This window comes from Lissotriton helveticus, chromosome 11, assembly GCF_964261635.1.
Source record: "Lissotriton helveticus chromosome 11, aLisHel1.1, whole genome shotgun sequence".
In the NCBI taxonomy this organism is placed as follows: Eukaryota; Metazoa; Chordata; class Amphibia; order Caudata; family Salamandridae; genus Lissotriton; species Lissotriton helveticus.
In genome coordinates this window covers 463,510,190-463,529,961 of record NC_136072.1, presented here as the reverse complement: position 1 = coordinate 463,529,961, position 19,772 = coordinate 463,510,190, and the positions used below count along the sequence as shown (strand labels likewise).

General features: G+C 43.4%; 1 protein-coding gene across 4 annotated transcripts in view; it reads left to right on the top strand.

The window, feature by feature from the left end:
- The window catches only part of NGEF (neuronal guanine nucleotide exchange factor), a 973,961-nt gene that overhangs the window by 378,105 nt on the left and 576,084 nt on the right, over positions 1–19,772 (top strand). For all 4 annotated transcript variants that reach the window (XM_078666016.1, XM_078666019.1, XM_078666018.1 and 1 more), the window contains one exon: positions 13,243–13,385. In XM_078666016.1, coding sequence (XP_078522142.1) covers positions 13,243–13,385 — 143 coding nt within the window. The remainder of the gene's footprint in view (positions 1–13,242; positions 13,386–19,772) is intronic.

The following is a 19,772-nucleotide window of genomic DNA, read 5'->3' as shown; positions in this document are numbered from 1 at the left end:
CTGATCCTTCTGCGCCAGACAGTTCACTCTGCCCTGGGTCAAAGTTCACTTCCACGATATCAGCAATTTCGGCGTCTACATTCGCCTCAGGAGATGCTGGATTTATTGTGTGTCTTTCAGCTGGTGGGTCTGCCTCATTAAGAGCTCTCTCTGTTTCAGTTATACTCTCGATTGCACTTCTCGGAATCAGAGGCGTTGTTCCATCCACAGGTTCTAGAACTCGGTGTACTTGTGACCAGAATCACTTGATAGGGTCCATGCCACCGGACATCAAGGCAGCTCTTCCTCATGTGCTTTCGAACGAGGACCCAATCTCCAGGGTTTAGATCATGCAGCAGGTCACTCGAGATGGTTGCAGTCTCAGCCTCGACCTGGTGAGACACAGAATTAACCACACCAGCCAGTCCTTTAATTCTGAACATGCCCACACCACCGATTGTTAGGGGGGAGGGATTTAAGGGGTAGTTAGGTGTTAACATGGGGACATAGTTGACAGATATGGATGATGTGATAAATGTTTTATATTGAATGCTGACCAAAAATTCAATAAAATATGTTTAAAAAAAAATCAGCCAGTCCTTTATAATAATCCATAATCAAATCATCTGTGATGTTTATCAGTGCTGTAGCTGGCGCTATAGGCAGTCGCAAAGCTCTTCCCATCAATATCTCGTGGGGAGAGAGCCCTGTTCTCCTATCAGGCGTACTACGCATACTCATCAGCACGAGCGAGCGCATCAGGCCATTTCAAGGAAGTTGATAAACACACTTTGGACACCCTCCTTTTGATTGTGCCGTTCACTTGTTCTACTAGACCAGAAGCCTCGGGCCTGTAGCTGCATGTAATCTTTGATCAATTTTCAGAGCTGCACACAACAATTTCATGAGTTTCTTGTGGAAGTGTGTTCCTCTATCTGTTTGCACCGAGGTCGGAATTCCGAACTCCGGTATCAATTCTCCTAAGAAGAATTTTGCCACTGTGAGACTATCACATTGCCTAGTGGGATATGCCTCAACCCATCGTGAAGAGATACAGACCACCACTAAGACATATCTCACCCTATTGCATCTTGGCATTTCAATGAAATCTAACTGTATTCTGTTGAAAGGACCTCCTGATCTTCCAATGTGACTCATTGCAACCACAGTTCTCTTTCCCACATTCATTTGCTGGCACGTAACACACCTGTGACAAACTGCTTCAGCATGCACACGGAATCGAGGGTTAAATCATGTCTGCCTAAACCCTCGCACCATGGCATCTCTTCCAAGATGAACTGCTCCGTGAATTAGCCTCGCCATTGGACTCAATAAACAGTTTGGTAACACTGCCCTTTCATCTGTTGACACCCAAATGCCATCATCTCTCTTTTGACAACCTGCTTTAACCCAGGATGCTGCTTCCTCTTCTGGGACCTAATATTGCAGTCTCTTAACTTCATCCCATGTATCGGCTACAGCCAACATCATGATGAGCTCAGTCTCTTCTGCACTTTCTCCTACATATCCACCATTGAAAATACAAACATGTAATGCACAGAAACGAGCAACTTCATCAGCATATTTATTTCCTTTGGTAATAAAATCATCGCCTTTTCCATGGGCTGCACATTTAACAACTGCTATGGCTTTCGGTCTCTGTAAAGCCTCCAGTAAATGATACCATTGCAAATGGGAGATCCTGAGGATGTCAGGTATCCCCTCTGGGACCATAACTGTCCAAAATCATGAACCACTCCAAACCTGTATTGGCTGTCTGTATAGATGGTTACTTGCACTCCATCAGCAATAATACAGGCACGTGTCAGGGCAACAATTTCGGCCACCTGAGCAGAATATACTTTTGTTAGACAGGCAGCTTCGACTACTCCCAAAATAGTACAGACAGCAAAAGCTGCTCGCGGGTACCCTTCATTGTCTCTTAAACATGAACCGTCAACAAAAAGGATCAAATCAGATGCGGGTAATGGTTCATCAACAATGTCAGGTCTGGGTTTGGTAGACAGTTCAGTGACGTCTAGACAGTCATGCTCCTCACAATCTTCTCCTTATTCTTGTGGAAGTGGCAACAATATCGCAGGGTTCAAAGTAGTGTAACGCTTTAGAGCACAGGTACTCATAGTACGGCCCGCGGGCCGCTGGCGGCCCGGCAAGCCTTCCTTTGCGGCCCGCGGACCTTGCTGACATTGTACCCGTGTTTTGGGAAAAAATGTTTAGAGTGTCTGCAAACACTGAGTGTTTCAGCAGCGCAACTCTGAGAGACTCTGCTGCGGGGCCAGGGCGATTCCAGTGATTGAGTCGAGCTGCAGGGGCCTAAGAAGAGGTGAAATGCCAACAAAGCCCCATTAACATGCAAATGGTCTTTTAAAGACCTGTTAATTGCTCGAGTACGGCTGTGTGTGTCCCGGAAGCTGCCTCAGCCAGGGCAGCTGGTAGGAGAGGTCCTTTGGGAGAAGATCGCCCTGAGAAGTCTGGGGGCTCTACGATGCAGATCCATGCAGACCCCCTGCTCCCTTAACCCTTTAAGTGCTGCCGTCGGCCAACGGTCGTCACGGGCACTACCTCCCCAGTGCTGCGTGCGACCGTTGGACGTCCAGTTCAGCACTGGATAATGGACAGCGCAGCACTGGGGAGGTTTATTTACGAGCTCCTAAGGTGTTAAAGCCGTAAACTTTTTCCATTGAAATGACCAGTGTCTATGAACCCAGGTCACGTAATCAGCATCTACAAGACACAGTCATAATTAATATATTCTGAGTGGCAGAAAACAACTCTACCTCATGTGAAAATACAAATGAAAATACATGCTACAAAACAATCACATATTATCATAAGAAATTAAAATGTATATGTGTGTTTATTCACAAGTTCTTAACTAAACATCGTATGACTCACTGGTATGCTTAGCTCCTGAAATATATTCAAAAAGTGTTAAGAGTAAGAAAAGTACATAGTTATGCATATTTTAAAAACAGATAATGAAAAATAAAATGTATTAAAGTTGCCAGTCCCGGTTAAAGTCACTTTGAGAAAAGCATGCACATTTTTCAAAACGGGAATGTCAGAGGTAGGGTTTTGAATTGTGAAATGTCATAGTTTCAGCATCCAATAGCCCGGTAAGTGTCAAAACGCATGCTGGCTGGTGAGATGGCCCAGTCCTCTATGCTGCTCTGTCCTCTACGGGTGCCCCCTGCCAAGACCAGTGAGCACAGAGGATAGTTCGGGCCCGCTGGGGAGGAGGGTGGTGCCGGAGCAGTTCCTGGCCAGAGAGCTCAGCTCGCGGCTGCACTCCGGGGATCTGGACGGCACAGTGTGATCTGTGCGAGCGCAGCGGGATCCCTCCTCGTCGTACAACAGAAGAAGGCATAAAATACGGGGGATGTCCCAGCCCGACGCGAGTGCTCCGTGCATCTCAGTGGCGTGCCCTCCTGTAAAGCAGTGATTCATCATTGCTCGTACCTGTGAAGCATGGGAGGGGGCCACACCAGCAACCTGAGGTGTGAGGAGGAGGAGGGGGTTGCTACCTAACCCCACTAGACCAACAAGCTAACAGGTGGGACCAGGGTGCGCAGTGGACACAAGCCCATTCAACTGAGACCCAGAGCCACGCAACGCCCCCCGCCCCCCCCCCCCCCCGCCTGGTGCTCAGTGACATCACAACCATTGGGACCAACATAGAGCACCGGAGGACGACAGGGAAGGCGTTTTGAGGCGGCGTGTCCCAGAGAGGGGCAGGCAGAGGGTGAGAGAGGGGCAGGCAGAGGGTGGGAGAGGGGCAGGCAGAGGGTGGGAGACAGAGGGTGGGAAACAGAGGGTGGGAGACAGAGGGGGGGAGACAGAGGGGGGGAGACAGAGGGGCGAGACAGAGGGTGGGAGACAGAGGGTGGGAGACAGAGGGTGGGAGACAGAGGGAGAGAGGGAGGGTGGGAGAGGGTGGGAGAGAGGGAGTGAGAGGGAGTGAGACAGTCAGAGTGAGTAAGACAGAGGGAGACAGGGAGGGAGACAGGGAGGGAGACAGGGAGGGAGACGGGGAGGGAGACAGGGAGGGAGACAGGGGGGGAGACAGGGAGGGAGAGAGAGAGAGAGAGAAAGAAAGAGAGAGAATAGTGTATGCCAGGTCTGGTGGCTCAGTGGACGAAGGCGTCCGCTGCAGGGACCTGTGATCAACCTCATGGTCACAGTTTTTTTTGTTGCTCTAGCCCCGCCCCCTTCCCCACTGACCCCGCCCCCACTGGTGCGGCCCTCGGACACAAACCACACTGTATATTTGGCCCCTGAGAGAAAGTTTGTGAGTACCCATGCTTTAGAGTAACGTTTTCAGCAGCTAATATAACTTGTTCATATTTTGTAAGTCTATTGTTAGTGAGGTGCTGTGTCTTTGTCCTTGTCATTAGCAGTTCAACTGAATGTGGCACATACACCTCAAGTGGATGACCCATAACTATGCTTTCACACCTCTCAATGCTGACACCCATTGCAGCAACAGAATTGAGACATCCGGGCAACGCAGAAGCTACAGGATCTAATGCAGCTGAAAAATAAGCCTCTTGTCTATGGGCACCTCTGTGTGTCTGTACGAGAACAGCCAATGCACATCATTTTTTCTCACAGCAGAAGAGCGAAACCGCTTTGTTATAATCTGGCATTCCAAGTGCCGGAGCGCGACATAGGCGTTCTCTCACCTCATGGAAGGCACTCAAACTGTCGTCATCCCATGGTACCGGATCACTAATATATTTTCGAGTCAACCTTTGCCTGCAAAGGAAAGTTTGGGATCCATTGTTGACAGTAGCCAACCATTCCCAAAAACATGCAGACTTCTTTGTGTGTTTTCTGAGTTCCCATTTGCAGAACCGTCTTTATGCGATTCTTTTTCCCTTCTCAATTTGATGTCCCAGATACTGCACTTCTGTCTGACAATATTGGAGCTTATTTGGGGACACTTTGTGTCCATTCTCTGCCAGATTAAGCAAAGTCACTGTATCAATCCTACAATTATCCTCATTTTCTGATACGACCAACAGGTCATCAACATACTGAACCAGAACTGAGTTGTGGGGCATTATCAATCCTTCAAGATTCTTCTTCAGGCACTGACTAAAGATAGAGGGGCTTTCTGTATACCCCTGAGGGATACAACACCATGTTAACACACAATCATCTATTCTGAATGCAAAAATATACTGGCTATTTTCGTGTAATGGTATAGAAAAGAAAGCTTGGCACAAGTCAATGACCGTGAACTATTCGGCTTCACATGGTATTTGAAATAGGATGACAGCTGGATTCGGTACCACAGGACAACATGGAATCACAATTTCATTAACCCTGCGTAGGTCCTGCACTATCTGTACTTGCCGCTAGGCTGTAGTCCCATTATAGGTGAATTACAGGGACTCCCTCTTATCTCTTTTAAAATCCCTGTGCAATCATGGACTCAATCACAGGTCGTATTCCAGCCATAGTTTCTGGAGTCAATTTATGCTGTGGAATTCGTGAAAATTCAGCATTGGGTTTGACCTATATCTTCGCAGGTACAACACCTTTAATCAATCCAATGTCTTCACCCGTAAAATCCCATACTTTCGGTGACACAGAATCCCTCAAGTCATGGGGCAACCACAAACAAACAGTTTGGCGCACAGACTCATGTTTGCCATCTTAAAATCAGCATCATTATCATAGGTCTGCAATTCCACACCTCTTGGAGTGCAAGAGATGTTACAGTTTATTTTACATAAGAGGTCATGTCCCAACAGACAGACCGGGCTGGAATCACACACTACAAATTGATGTTTATCCTGGAATCGTCCTATTGTCACAGGCAATTCGATTGTCAGAGGGTTAGTCATTTTCAGATTGGATACTCTTGCTACTTGGATTGACTTTCGTGACAAAGTTAAGTCCGGGACCAGCTCTCTCCGAACCGTGGAATGTGCAGCTCCAGTATCTAACAGGAATGTAACAGGATGTCCGTTCACTTTTGCATCTATGAAAAGTCCACTTTGATCTACTTCCAGGGCAGCACTCAAAGTGCATTCTCCATGCTCCCCCCTCTGATACTCATGGGGATCTTGTATCTGCTCCAGTCTCTTTAATCTAAAAAAAAGGCATCAGTCTATATGTCTGATTGTTCATGGGTATTCTGGGTGGTTGCGGTATTTGAATTTGGGACTCACATCTACCCCCATACATGGATCTGGGTCTTGTCACAGTATTCACGCTCTCTGACATCTGTCGTTCTCCTTCATATTGCAACTAGTTTGCTGGATTTGATCTACAGTCGCGCTTTCAATGCCCTATTTTGTGACAATAATGGCATGCTGTCACACGTTTTTGATTGGCCACCCACTCAGCTCCAATACCAACATCGGCGCCTCTTCCTCTTCCCTGTCCAGGTTATGGCACAATTTTTTGTTGGTTCATTCCTCTATCACTTCCTCTTCTTCGGCCTCCTTGCCCCCAATCTGGCCGTTCAGCATTTCTCAACTGTACTAACATCAACTTTTCCTTTGTCTTCTTTTGTGCTGATTCCACTTAATCACTGCAATATTTTGCATATCGCAATATTTCATCAACAGACTTGTTCTGCCAACATATCAAGTGGTGCTGCATCATTAAATTGATATCAGATCTTAATCCTAACACAAATTTGGACACAAACTGTCCCATGTTTTTTGGCTCAACAGTATCCAATCCACTATGTTGTTTGAATGCCACTAATAATCTTTCATAATAGTCATGCACAGACTCCTTAGGGTCTTGAGTGGTACGATCAATTTTAAGCCAATAAACAGCCTGCGGCGCAACTTTAGACTGTAACCAGGTAATCACTTGCTCATATTTTTTCATCACCTCTGCTGATGGCCCATTTTCAATGCATCTCTAGCAGGTTACGCAGTAGGCCAATCAACAGCAACTTTGCATGCAGTCCACAAATCACCCGGAACCACTATATCGAACAATGTGTTCAGATCAATCCACAACACTTTTTAGATCATCACAAACCGATCCATTTGCTGTACCAGTTGGCAGGCTTTTCCCTCAGCCGAGGAAAATCATTAGTAAAAGCCGCCAAATCACCCCTGCTCCATGGCACATGTACATACCCTCCATTCTGCACTTCTCTTATAGGGAAATTTCCTGCTGCTCCTGCTCCTCCACCTGGAGGCGGAGTATCCCCTATCACTTTCTTTGTACTTTTCTTTTTCGCTCATCTTTCTTCCCATTTATCCAAAGCTCTCCACGGCCTCATTGCTATTATCAGATCTCTAATTCATGCTTTTAGTCCTGTAGTTCTCTTTCCCTCCAAATCCTGATCAGTGTAATTTAATCTACAACTTCCCTGTATCAATTTTGTTTTTGTCAAATCCACCTTATATTGTCTTGCTAGTTGTACCAATGCCTCATGAGTGCAACTGTGGACGAACTTCAGCCAATCCCAGCGTGGCGTTACATCAACCGACCAATCTCAGCGCAGCTCTATCTGACGTCAAAACTCCCTCCTTGCAGCGGTTCCTTTCCAATTTCTCTTCACACTCTCTCGCTCTTACATTCAAACGCAAGACCTGTATAACTAAAGTTATTAACCAAGTAGCTGCTTCCTACTACAACTACAATAACTAACAGTCACATAAACAAGTAATTGTCTGTTTTCTACAAGATCGATAGAACACTCTCACAAGAACATCCGCTGTGACCTCCGACCAGCTTTGGGCACCCAATCTCTGTGATTCACCCCCGGTACCTGAGGCTTATCACCCCGAAATTACTGTTCATTCATACAAAGCTCTATACAACAAGTGGATCATCGATAGCGCTTCACGACACCCACAATTCTACTGGACAATTACATACAGCTGTCCTGGGATCTTGGACTTCTCTTGAGTCCACTCACAAAACTTCCTGATCTGCAAGTGTTCAGACCAGTAAACCAATTAACCCACAATCACTCAACACGCATTCTCACTCCGCAAGACAACACGAACAACACATCACAGCAATTTAACCCCTTCTACGCTCATGACGAGCTCAGCTCGTCATGAGTTACGCCTGTCGTACGCTCATGACGAGCTGAGCTCGTCATGTAACGCGGGTTTCCGCAAAAGTCAGCGCACAGCGGGAAAACCGCTAGCGCGCAAGTGGTTAACAACCCACACAACTTCATACTCACTCTACCACTGCTTCCGACACATCATAAGCATCTGCCGAACTCAATCGATCGCCGTTCCTCCGCCGTCTTCCACGCCGCCGAGTCCGGTGCCAGAATCTTTCCTATTTCTACGCTAAATCCCTCAATTTCCCTTCAATTTAGAGGCAAACCATCCTCTGCTATCATTTGATAGAGCCAAACCTGGACCTTGCTTATTATCCAAGTTCAGCTCGGATGGTCTTTTATGTGCCTGCTAAAAATTGTCGAGGGGAAAAACAACACGTTAAAATTATACTTACAAATTTGTCATGCTGTAAGGACCACAAACTCCGAATTCCAATTATGGATTTTTATTATAAGGCCAAAAATAATTTATATAAACACACCGCAATATCAATTAATATAGATACAGGAAAATCAAAACAGAGCCAAATCTGCGCATATAATTGATTCAGCAAAAGAGACACAAAACTATGAACTCTAAGATTAGCACATAACCGAAGATGGAGGCAGAGTCCAAGTCCCTTTTCATTAGGAAAGAAAGCATGAAGTATCTTTCCCTTACACTACTCTCATTAATGATGATTCTAGGTGGCTCCCCTATCTCGGCTTTCGAAGGTGTCAGCACGTGTAGACTTCCTAAGAAGTACTCATGTTAGATTGGGTCAAATACCTTAAGGCCATAAAGCTCGTTCTTAAGGTGCTTTCTCGTCTCCGAAAATCTAGAAGTCTGCCGTTTCTATCCCCGCGCATAATAAAAAAGAGGATAAATTCAGCCCCCTCCCAAAGGTATCACGTGACATTTTGTTTAATTTCTCCAAAGTTTCCAAAGGTTCAGTGTTTTTCCGTAACTTCTTTAATTAAATCTTCTTGCTTCTTATGACCTTGGAGAGTAGATAGACCAGAAGCAGAAGATATCCTCCCCTCTTGCTTCTCAGGATGTTCAAAAACATTCCAGTTATCTCACTAGCTAAAATAATGATGTGAAATCCCTTATACGTGCAATGGGAGGATAGCACACTTTTCTGGCACATTTAAAAATGCATTCAATTATTTCTTCAGTACCTAAGAACAAAACTGGTAAATAACCTGCAGCTTTCAGGCCTAAACTGCAAGTTACTTTAACACACACAATTACATTAATATGAATATAATGTCTTCTTACAAAGGTGCATAGAGACAATGGTGTCTTTAGTGTGTGCAAATCTATATAATGCATGCATTATATTTCTTGATTATCGTGCAGAATAAATGCATTTCTAAACATAACACATAATCATACTGAAAATATAAGTGGGTGCGTTTAAACTATGTATATGGTGCACCCCTACAATTAGAGTGCTATATGCGCTTTATCACCTTATATGGTGCACATTTGGTGTTTAATTCTTTCTCGCTCATACTTACCACCCCCCCTCCCCAATAACACCTAGACTACTTAATAGGTGACTCGTATTAGCTTACATGGCATCCGTGTGGGGGTGGTTTGGGGAAGTTGATTGCTTATTACATGAGAGGTATGTCATTTTTCATTATCACTATTGTGATTGCTAATGTATAAACTTGACATGCTTTGTCTACTGATTCTTGTGAACAAGCATGATTTCTTTTTTATGTATTTTTCCGAAAATGCAATAAAGTTTGTGTTAAAAAAAATCCCACGGGTCCTGTTGGGACTGCAGCTTTACTGGAACAACGTTCCTTTCATAGGCCTAATTCTCTCCTATGAGTCCTTCAAAGACCCGCGGACATCATAATAAGCTCAAAAGTTAATAGAAACACAACCATCTTCTGTTTGTGAATATAACAAGCTGTGCTACGTGGAAACCTCATCCAAAATTTTGATACATACAGTCAGTGTATGAAATGGAATGATAGATGTGCAGGTGCTCATTATCCTAGTGTACATGGTTACTATTGAGAAGTGCCGGAACTCTCCCATTAAAAGTGTTGTACCACGGGTGAAAAGCGCTGGTATGCTTCCTTTCATATCAAAGAAGTGCAGGTACTCGTGATCTGGCCATTTAAAACACTGTCTACTGTGCCAAATTTTTCAAGACACTGTCCGTGAACACCCCTTCGTCCAAGGACTGTGCAGACCAATCCTTATGGTTTTATAATCTGCAGTTGGACTCTTGGGATCACGTCATCATGGAATACGTAGGAACGCATTGATACCCTGAAGTATTACTTTTACATCTGATCTAGGAGAAGCATTGATTCTTGCTTGGTTGGGACCGCTGGTTCACATAGTCCCCTGTTCTGACATGTGATGTGATTATTTATTTATTTTGTCCCCACTATGATCTTCTGATGAGGGTTGCACCCAAATTATGCCCCCACCACGTCGAGGATAGCTACTGTCCCCCAGCTATGGAAAGACCATTGGTAGATGGCAGCTGATTGTAATGCATGAACACATGCCTGTTTTGTTGACACATTGGAGGGGATATGTCCTACTGGTTCTCCACTAGAAAATCTCTACAATGTCATTTTGGTTCCTTTGTCCCACCCCCGCCTCAAAATAATGTTGTTAAACAGATTGCCTTAAGTCTCCATTCCCCTCCCCCCCCATTAATACACACATACGTGGATGTGACCGCCTGCATTCCCCTTGTTGCTTGGGCCTGTCATCTGAAAGTGTATCTTCCTGGTGAGTGGGGACATACATGGTCTCCCCAGCTAAATCAGTTACCTTTCACTGCATCTCACATTCTCTATTTTCCATTCAGTGCTTTACTGGAAGTTTCCTGACAACCAGAACATTTTTCCCTTGCCTATTTGGAAGCAGCTCTGCTCTTTGCCCACCGTTGCCTAACACTAGAGAAAGGCTGAGATTGTATGTTCCCTGATCTAGTATCTCTATATAGGCAAATTGTCGGGGAAAGGATCACCAAGTGTCACCCGGTCCATCAAGCCCAGAGGTAAAGCCTCTGTGTATATTTATTTTATCTTTAGCATATTCTCCTAAAATGTTTTAGAGTTTGTTGGGAAACTTTTGTAAATACAGATAGTACTTTATGACTGTAGAAGTTGAAAAAGATATTGGGTAAGCCTGTTTGTCTTCGGCAAGCTGTAGGAAAAGATTGCAGAAGGCCTCGCAGGCAGGCACAAAGCACAACCATGACTGCTCTCTTTAACACACCTTTGCTTTCTCTTCTTTCTGTCTCTGATTCAGAATCCCCCTTAAGGCTCCCATTTTCTTCCTTGTCCACCTCTTTATCTTCCCCCCACTTTCCCCTTTATTTCCTCAAAACATTCTTTACTCATAACCTTGTGTCCCTTTCACTTCTTTCTTATCGAAATCTTTCCTGTATCACCATACTTCTCCCCCACCTTCAATGTAGCTTCTTTTCTATTGCTCTGCCTTACCCGCATCATTTTTCACCTTCATTTCATTTACCTTTTCTCTGTATTACCTCTTCTCTTGTCAGTCTTCATCCATTTGACCCTTTTTCTTGGCCCCGTTTCCTCCTTCCTTTCTGTTATGGCTTTTGCCATGTTTCCAGGATAACGTCTGTTAAGGTAATGCTTGCCACTCACTGCAAAGCCTTCTGCAGAAGGAAGTGAATGTTCCTTTGGGCGGTGGAGTGATAACTTTTATGAAATTTAAATTTAGGAATGCATTTTTTTATTTGAGCGATGTGCTTGGATTATAATGTGGGGTTGGTGTTGTTCAGGCTTAGTGCAAATGAAAATAAGAATATGTGCTAAAAATAGGCATGAGTAATTTCTTGCGCAAAAGTAATTTTGTCACCATGTTGCACTAATTTGGATCAAGAATCAAGCTGTAACAGCACAGAATATCAGTTGCTAATTTTCTAAGGCAGATAAGTTTGTCTCTTTATGGCTAATGCTGGTAAGCAGAAACAAAGTGGCCCAACTACTGTTATATGTTTCTGGACCTGGGTTGGGACAGGGGAGCCGAAAACGTATCTAGAGTCCCGAGGTTATCCGCTTTTATCAGCATTGTCTGGACTGTTCAGAGCATCCAGTGATCACTGTGAGACATATAAACAAAGATGTGGTCCTTTCACTAAGACTGAGGTCCAGAAGTAACTGTCCTGTGCTAACCAAATGTTCAGTTGAGTGGAGAGAGCGGGTAAGAATTCTATTTTCACGGCTGTGGTAAGATCCTGACCATGTAGCAAGCAAGGTGTTGTGGGTTAAATTATAGTCCAGTGGATCAACGATCTGGTCATCGATATATGGGAAACTGTTTCTCACCACCTTCTTTGGTCCAATCTGCCCCACACACAACAAAAGGCGAGTTACATCTCTACTGGCTCTACACCCTTTTTTGTGTCAGAATCCTACGCAGTGCACATATAGTCATGGAAGGAGGATCTGTGGTGAGAAGTAGGAAGGGAAGGTACAAAGTATTACTCACTGGTGAGCAGAGTCTAATGGAAAGGTGAAGCAGCATACAAATACACACTCTGGTGCCTACGGAGAAATTAAGACACACACACACGCATGCATGTTTACGCACACATTTATCCATGTCCACTGACACACAGAGATCTATGTTTGTGGACACACAGGGACAGTGATACACATACAAATTTTACCACAGTTGTGGACTAGCTTTCATACACATACACACACATGGATACACTCTCAAAAGCACACATAACACACACAAACATACAACACCAATCTTGAAGGTGTGTACGTCTCAGACAAAGTCGTAGGCCAGGGGTTGCAGTTGCTTGACTTTCCGTCACAGCTCTATGCCTCTCATCCTGTTCTTCTAGCTAACTATACGCCGCTTTGATTTCATTGTTCTTAGCCATTTGTCTTTGTTTTTTCTTTCCCTCAATATTATCTTTTCTTCGTTTCTGTCTTAATTATGTTCTCTCTCACCTACTGATTTCTTTACCCCATGCTCTATCTGCTTCTCTCTCCTTTCTTCTACTTGCCTTTTCGCTGCTGCTTGCCTTAGCCTCTTGCTTAATTTCCCTCTTGCCTTCTTCCACCTCCCTTTTGCTGTCCTTCCTTTGCACTTTTTCACCTGCCAGTGCTCTTCTCTTCCAGTTGCTTTTCCCTCACACCTGCCTCATGCTTCCTATCTTTCTTTTTCCTAACAGAGACACTCGCACTTCCAGTGTGCCCCGTCTTATCCAAAAGGAATGCCCGAAATCTGGAGAGATGCAACCTGATGACCAGGAGATACTGCAGGCTACTTACCCTCTCCCAGTGGATTCCTGGAGGGCCCTCATGGCTCAGATAGGTAAGAGGAGCCACTTACCACCAAGATAGAGGCTGATGCTTTTCTGTTACATTCTCCTGGTCCCCTGTTTTCCCTTCTAAGTCTTTCCTGGTTCCCAACTGTGTTCTGCCTCTCCTAAATCTCTTCAGAGTCTTTCCTGATCACCCCTTCCCATCTTTCTACTTTCTCTAATATCACCACTACACAGTCAGTCATCGCTCCTTCCACTGCCATTTTTCTACCTTCCTTCTATTTTTATTCATGGTTGCTTCTAGGGCAAGACTCTAGTAGTTATCTAAGTAGGGTTCAATAATGGAAAGTACCGTATTGCCTTGTAAGCGCTAATGGTTGTCTTTGTTGGGTTGAGGGCAGCAAAATGTTACTTTGTCTAGTACATGGCTGATGAGGGGTGATACCCGGAAACTGGTCCCAGTAGGCTTGTTTCCATTCCAGGGAGGATCTGGCCTGGAAGTTCGGGCTGGACTGTTCCCATGAGGAGCAGGGTCAAGACTGGTCTACACTGGGGTGGTGTGGGGAGCAAAAGAACAATGCATTAAACCCAGGTCTCTTGACTGTGGGTAAGTGGTTGAAAAGTTTCAGCACTCCGTCCAACATCTTATTGAGTTTGAAAAGCAGATGATGTACCTGTCCTGACATTCTCTTCCTCAAGTATGCTTGTTGTTACAGCAGACTGTTACGGTGAATTATATTAAAAGCTTAATTTCGTTAAAACCCTTCTGGTGACCAATGATCCTGATATGTGAACTGATCCACGGCAGGTAAAATCTGCTATGCATCTTTGGGTAACCTTGAAGATGGAGGATGGTACAGATCTCCATTATAATATGCTATTTTCCGTTATATTCTCAGTCTTTAAAACATTTGAACAAGTGGGATAATGCTGCACCTTAGGCTAATTGGGCGGTGCAATATAGTTAAAATGGTCATACTTCCCTGGTATATCAATTCTTCCATTTTTTTAGGTCTATTTTTTTGTCTCACTAAAGGCTTCTTTTTAAAAATAAAGTGGAAGCCAGTCGGCAGATATCTATCTGGGGATATAGGAAGTCATATAGCCAGAAACATGCTGACAAATTTAGCCACCACGGTGATGGGGTAATAATTCCCCTCCTTTCACTGTTTCTGTTATTTTAATACCCATATAATTGCCTTTCTGAATAAATGTTAATTCGGCAATTATACTGGTTTTTAGAACCTTAGTCACATTTCATGGGCCCCCACTTAGCTTTAGAAGTGCCTTCCAGTCTCCAGGTGAAGGCCCGCTCTCTATCAAACCTGGTTTTTAGAGAGCGAGGACTGCTGATAATGAAGCATGACACCTGGTGGTGTGTGAGGGCATTCCTTCATCTTTTGTGAGGTGCCAGCGTCCACAAAGTAGTTTTTGCCACATTTAGTTTTGGTCACTTTTCACTGGAGAGCAGCTTCTTTTTGTGTATTCGATATAGGGAGCCACACTGCTCTACAAAATATTCAGTTATCACAGCAGATGTGTGCCCTCGCTTTGGCTATATTATTTGGCCACCTTCCCTTTTTGGTTGTCCACAGTTCTGGGTGGTGCAGGGTGGCCTCGTGGAATTTTCTTTTCAGATTAGCATGGAATCGCAAAAAGTTACCAATTCTTTAAAAGCTTTAGTGACTCCGCATTTTTTAAGCAAACAAAGTCCAAACCCCTATACATCTTCCATTCAGTTTGGCTAAATATTAGGACACTGCAATTTTTAGATTTAACAGATGTACTATTATTGGCTTTAATCCTAAACTTCCAAAGTCTTTACACTTATGTTTTGTATCTTGCTGGCAGATTTGTAATTTTAAAACCTTAGGACAGATGTTGGGCGAAGGGCAGCTCCCTCCATATGAAGAATGGCAGAAAAAAATAGCAATCAGGGTGTTTTTCAGGTATCTGCAATTTTGAAGTTTCCTCCAAACCATTCCATTAGGTAAAATGGAACTATCACACATTATTTTTTAGGACTTTTCTGTGAAGATACCTTTTCGGTGGTATATACATATGGTATATAAAGACTTTAATCAGGGTTGGAATTCCAGGTTTAAGTTTTTTTGACGCTCAAACTGAGTTCCTATCTTGTTCAGGAGGTTACATGTTTGGATATCAAGAAGAGTAACGTACAGACACATACGGTTCTTATTGTCTCATTCTCCAAAATACATCAGTTTATAATACTGAATGACTTTTACCATACATCCCTCCATCTATACAGTTGGGGTATGAAGAATGACTCTAGATGTTTTGGTTGTGCATCAAAGGGGGTGATAATAGTCACACTTTTGAAACAAAATTACAGTAAATCAATGACCCCGTAAAATGGCTTAATTAACTTACACATCTCAGTTTAGTAACCAATGGTAAAATTTTACTGACAGATGGGCTACGGACTTCCCAAATTATGCAATTATGTTTTTTCGATCCTCAGACTGGACTTTAAGAAATCAGGTTTTCCTGCATAAAGTGCCCTTGGAGCCAGCCGAACGACCCACTCTCATTGCATCATGTAATTCTGAGATTCTGTAAGGGGAAAAAATAAACCTGTCTCACTGGGTGCCCTTGGATGAATTATTCTTTAGTAATGAGTATAGCCTGACACCTTTTATGGCCAACTTTCTTACACTTGTCTTAATATTCCCAAATTATATTAGTTGATGTTAGTAAATGTTACTGTTATGGTTCCAACTTCAATAATTTTACCATGTGATGAATGAATCTCCTCTTGCCAGTTCTCACTTGCTGTTATTGTACATTAATATTTATGTTAATGACTTGTCTGTTTTTTGTCAAATTTCATGCTGCACACAACAGAATTTGAATATTGCTTAGACATTCTCATGGCCATTCTCGTTACCTGACTCATCTGTTTAGTCATCTACCGAACTTTGGAGGTTTTTCAGGTTTCCTTTACCTAGTTAGCTTGAGCTTCAACACTATTACTGCTAATATAATCAACATGCATGTTGCCCAAGAGTACTATCGAATATCAGTATTCTGACCAAACGGTAAGGATATATTATATGATTCCAAAATTCTGGCCAAATTTAATCTTTAAGAATTGCATAACCTCTTTCAAGACCTTTCTTAAACATGAGCATGTAACAAATATATGCAAAAGCTGGACATGTTCTAATTTACATCTAGGCAAAAATGACTGTTCCGTCTGATATTTCATTCAAACCGAAAGGAGTGATGTAAAAGTGATGCACTGTTAGAATTGTATAGCGTATTTTTCAGTAGTTAAGGTGACTAAATTTAATCCAGCGCTCCTCCCCAAAGACTGTAATCAGTTTGTATGTTCTCTCTGTATTGTGCGGACTTTAGATTCTTCTATCTATTCAGAATCACAGAACTTCTTAGTCATCTAGATTTTGTCTTAAAATTGAGCTATTATATTTTTAAAAGATTCAGGAGAGTAGTCTGTTGGCATGAATAAGTGTTGAGGTTTTGAGGACTCTGTGGATATATCTGGTCCCTCAACAACTTCCTTTATTTGGTCATAAAATAAAAAGGTAATCTTTGCAAGTTTGTATAGGCTGCCTGCTCCTTCCTAACCTTTTATGTGTTTTAAATTGTACTGTATTGTGTTATTTTATCGAATTTACTTACTTGCGACCTTGCCCATTTATCTTGCACACTACTGCCTTTTTGCACATTTCCTCAGTGCTCCCCAGTCCGCCGCAGCATTTTGCCAATTGATGCGGAGGGAGGACCAAAGGCTCTGACTCGTTTCCGGGACTCTTCCCACTCGGTCAGCGCTCTGGGCTCCAGCAGCGCCTATTTAGGGGCGAGCTGGAGCGCACGCGTACAGCGTGCGCGCCGCTGTGGCGCCTAAGGCAAGCCCATCTGCGCCCGTCCACACCTGGACCGAGCCCAGGGCCAGGACCCCTGACTTAAAACATTCTCAGAATATTAGAATACACCATTCAAGGGAGAACCTTTCTTTTACTGGGTCAGCCAAGGGACAAACACTGCAGCCAATTCACCTGTGATGAGCTACTTTTAACAGACAACCCACATTGCTTAGGATGCTCTAAGAATATCCGTTATGAGGACGGGGTGAAATTAAAATCTGTTAAAAGTCCACATTGCTTAGGATGCTCTAAGAATATCCATTAGGAGGACGGGGTGGAATTAAAATCTGTTAAAAGTTCAATCAAGGTTAACAAAACTAAAAGAAAACTAATTTTAGCCTTGATCAATGCCAGTTCCTTGATAAAGCATAAATACGTGATCTCGGACTTCATTCTAGACAACAAATTGGATATCTTATTTGTTATGGAAACTTGGGGTGAGGAGACATTCGACTCTGATTTTAATATTGCAGTGCCATATGGATATAAAGTTACTAGGCATGATAGATTCCTAAAAAAAGGCGGTGGACTTGCAATTATTTATAAAAATGAACATGTAGCACACTGTTCAATACCGCTGCCTGCTAAAATAATTGAGAAAATTCTTAATACAGAACTTTCCTCATATATTCTGAATAATGAGGTCCTAGACCATAGCCAATTTGTCTTCTGTACATGCCATAGTACTGAAACAGCCTTAATTAAGACCACAGAGGAGATTTGTGCCGCACTTGATGGCGGGGGATCAGCAGCCCTGATCCTCCTTGACTTGTCTGCGGCATTTGATACCGTGGACCACAACTTATTGACAGAACGGCTGAAAACTGTTGGCCTTGGAGGGAAGGCCTTGTCGATTTTAACATCCTTTTTAGCAAATAGGTCCCAGATAGTGCAACTAGGCGATTTGAAATCCACACATTTTACACTGCTGTGTGGGGTGCCACAGGGCTCCTCTCTGAGCCCTACACTTTTTAATATATATGTGTCTGAACTAGCACCCTTGATCAGAAGTTTTAATTTGATTCCGTCCTCGTACGCAGATGATACTCAATTGGTTATTTCAACCATTGATAAGGAGGTCGATCATGCTAACAATCTGCACAAATGCATGATCTCCTTGAGTTCTTGAATGAGCAAACACTGTCTGAAGCTCAATTCGAGTAAAACCGAGGTGGTGCTTTTTTGTAAACTGGCCCCCCTTTGGTCACCAATTTGTTGGCCAAGCTTCTTGGGCCCCCCTCCCACACCGGTAGTGAAAGCTACAAATTTGGGGGTCATAATTGATGAGAAGCTGAACTTTAAATCTCAAGTCTCTAAGGTGGTGTCTTCTGCATTTCTCACCATCAGAACAGTGCGTACAATTCTTCCATTTTTTCTGGAAAGCGCTAGAAAAACGGTTCTAACCTTCCTTGTTTTGTCCAATCTAGACTACTGTAATGCCTTATATATTAATCTAAAGTCTAGTCAACTTAGAAGACTGCAGTCAGCACAGAATGCTGCTGCTAAAGTGGTATTAAATGTCCCCAAATACCAGTCCATTAGGGCAGGAATACAAAAGCTGCACTGCCTGCCAGTAGCTCATCGTGTGAAATTTAAGGCCCTGTGCTTAGCACATAAGGCTCTACAGAGAGTTGGGCCACGCTTTCTTTGGCATATCTTTAACTGGCATTTGCCCTCTAGACAACTGTGTTTGGCTACTGCCTTTTTGATGCCTACCTACAGAATCAGGACAACAAACTGGGTGGGGGGGAGGGGCAGGAGTTTCAGTCATAGCACCATTAGGCTCTGGAACTCTCTCCTGCTTACTCTTAGGAAGATACCGTCTCTGATAGAGTTCAGGAAAAACCTCAAAACATGTCTATTCAAGAACTAAGCTCTCTGTGCAGTATGCGGTCCACAAGCGCCTAGACACCTAAGGGTAGCAGTGCGCTATAGAAATTGTGATAACATTAACATTATCAATAATTTTAACTACCTTGACTATCAAACTAATCTTTTAAATGTATTCTTTTTTCCGGATTGGAGAGTCCGAGCGAATTTGTAATATAGAGAATTGCAAATGAAATCATACTTGTCTTTCTGTAGGATACATGGAAGTCTAAGTATACTTGCATGTCCCACCAGACACCCGATGTGTCCCATATTGACTTTAGCTTTATTCTCTGAAAAATTCTGATTCTGTGAGAAAAAAAGAGCACATCAGTATCATTATCCGATTCATGTTCCATGATAGGCGTCTGCTGGTTTATGCAAATACTCTCTCCACATTACTATAATTAGAGTGTTTGTGCAGATTTTTTGGTGTTAACTGGATTTTGTACTTTAGCTGATACACACTCTGTTTGTCTTTAATAAAATCAACTTTGCCGATTGTGTAGAAGAAGAGAGTCAGGCTACCTCTGAGGTATTTAGATCCTACTATATTTTGATGGTTGAAACCACCGCAATGGAGCGCACACCGCTAGCCCCTCCTCCGGATCGCCCCTCGGGATTCTGGTACTTGTAGTGCAATAGTGGATCACCCAG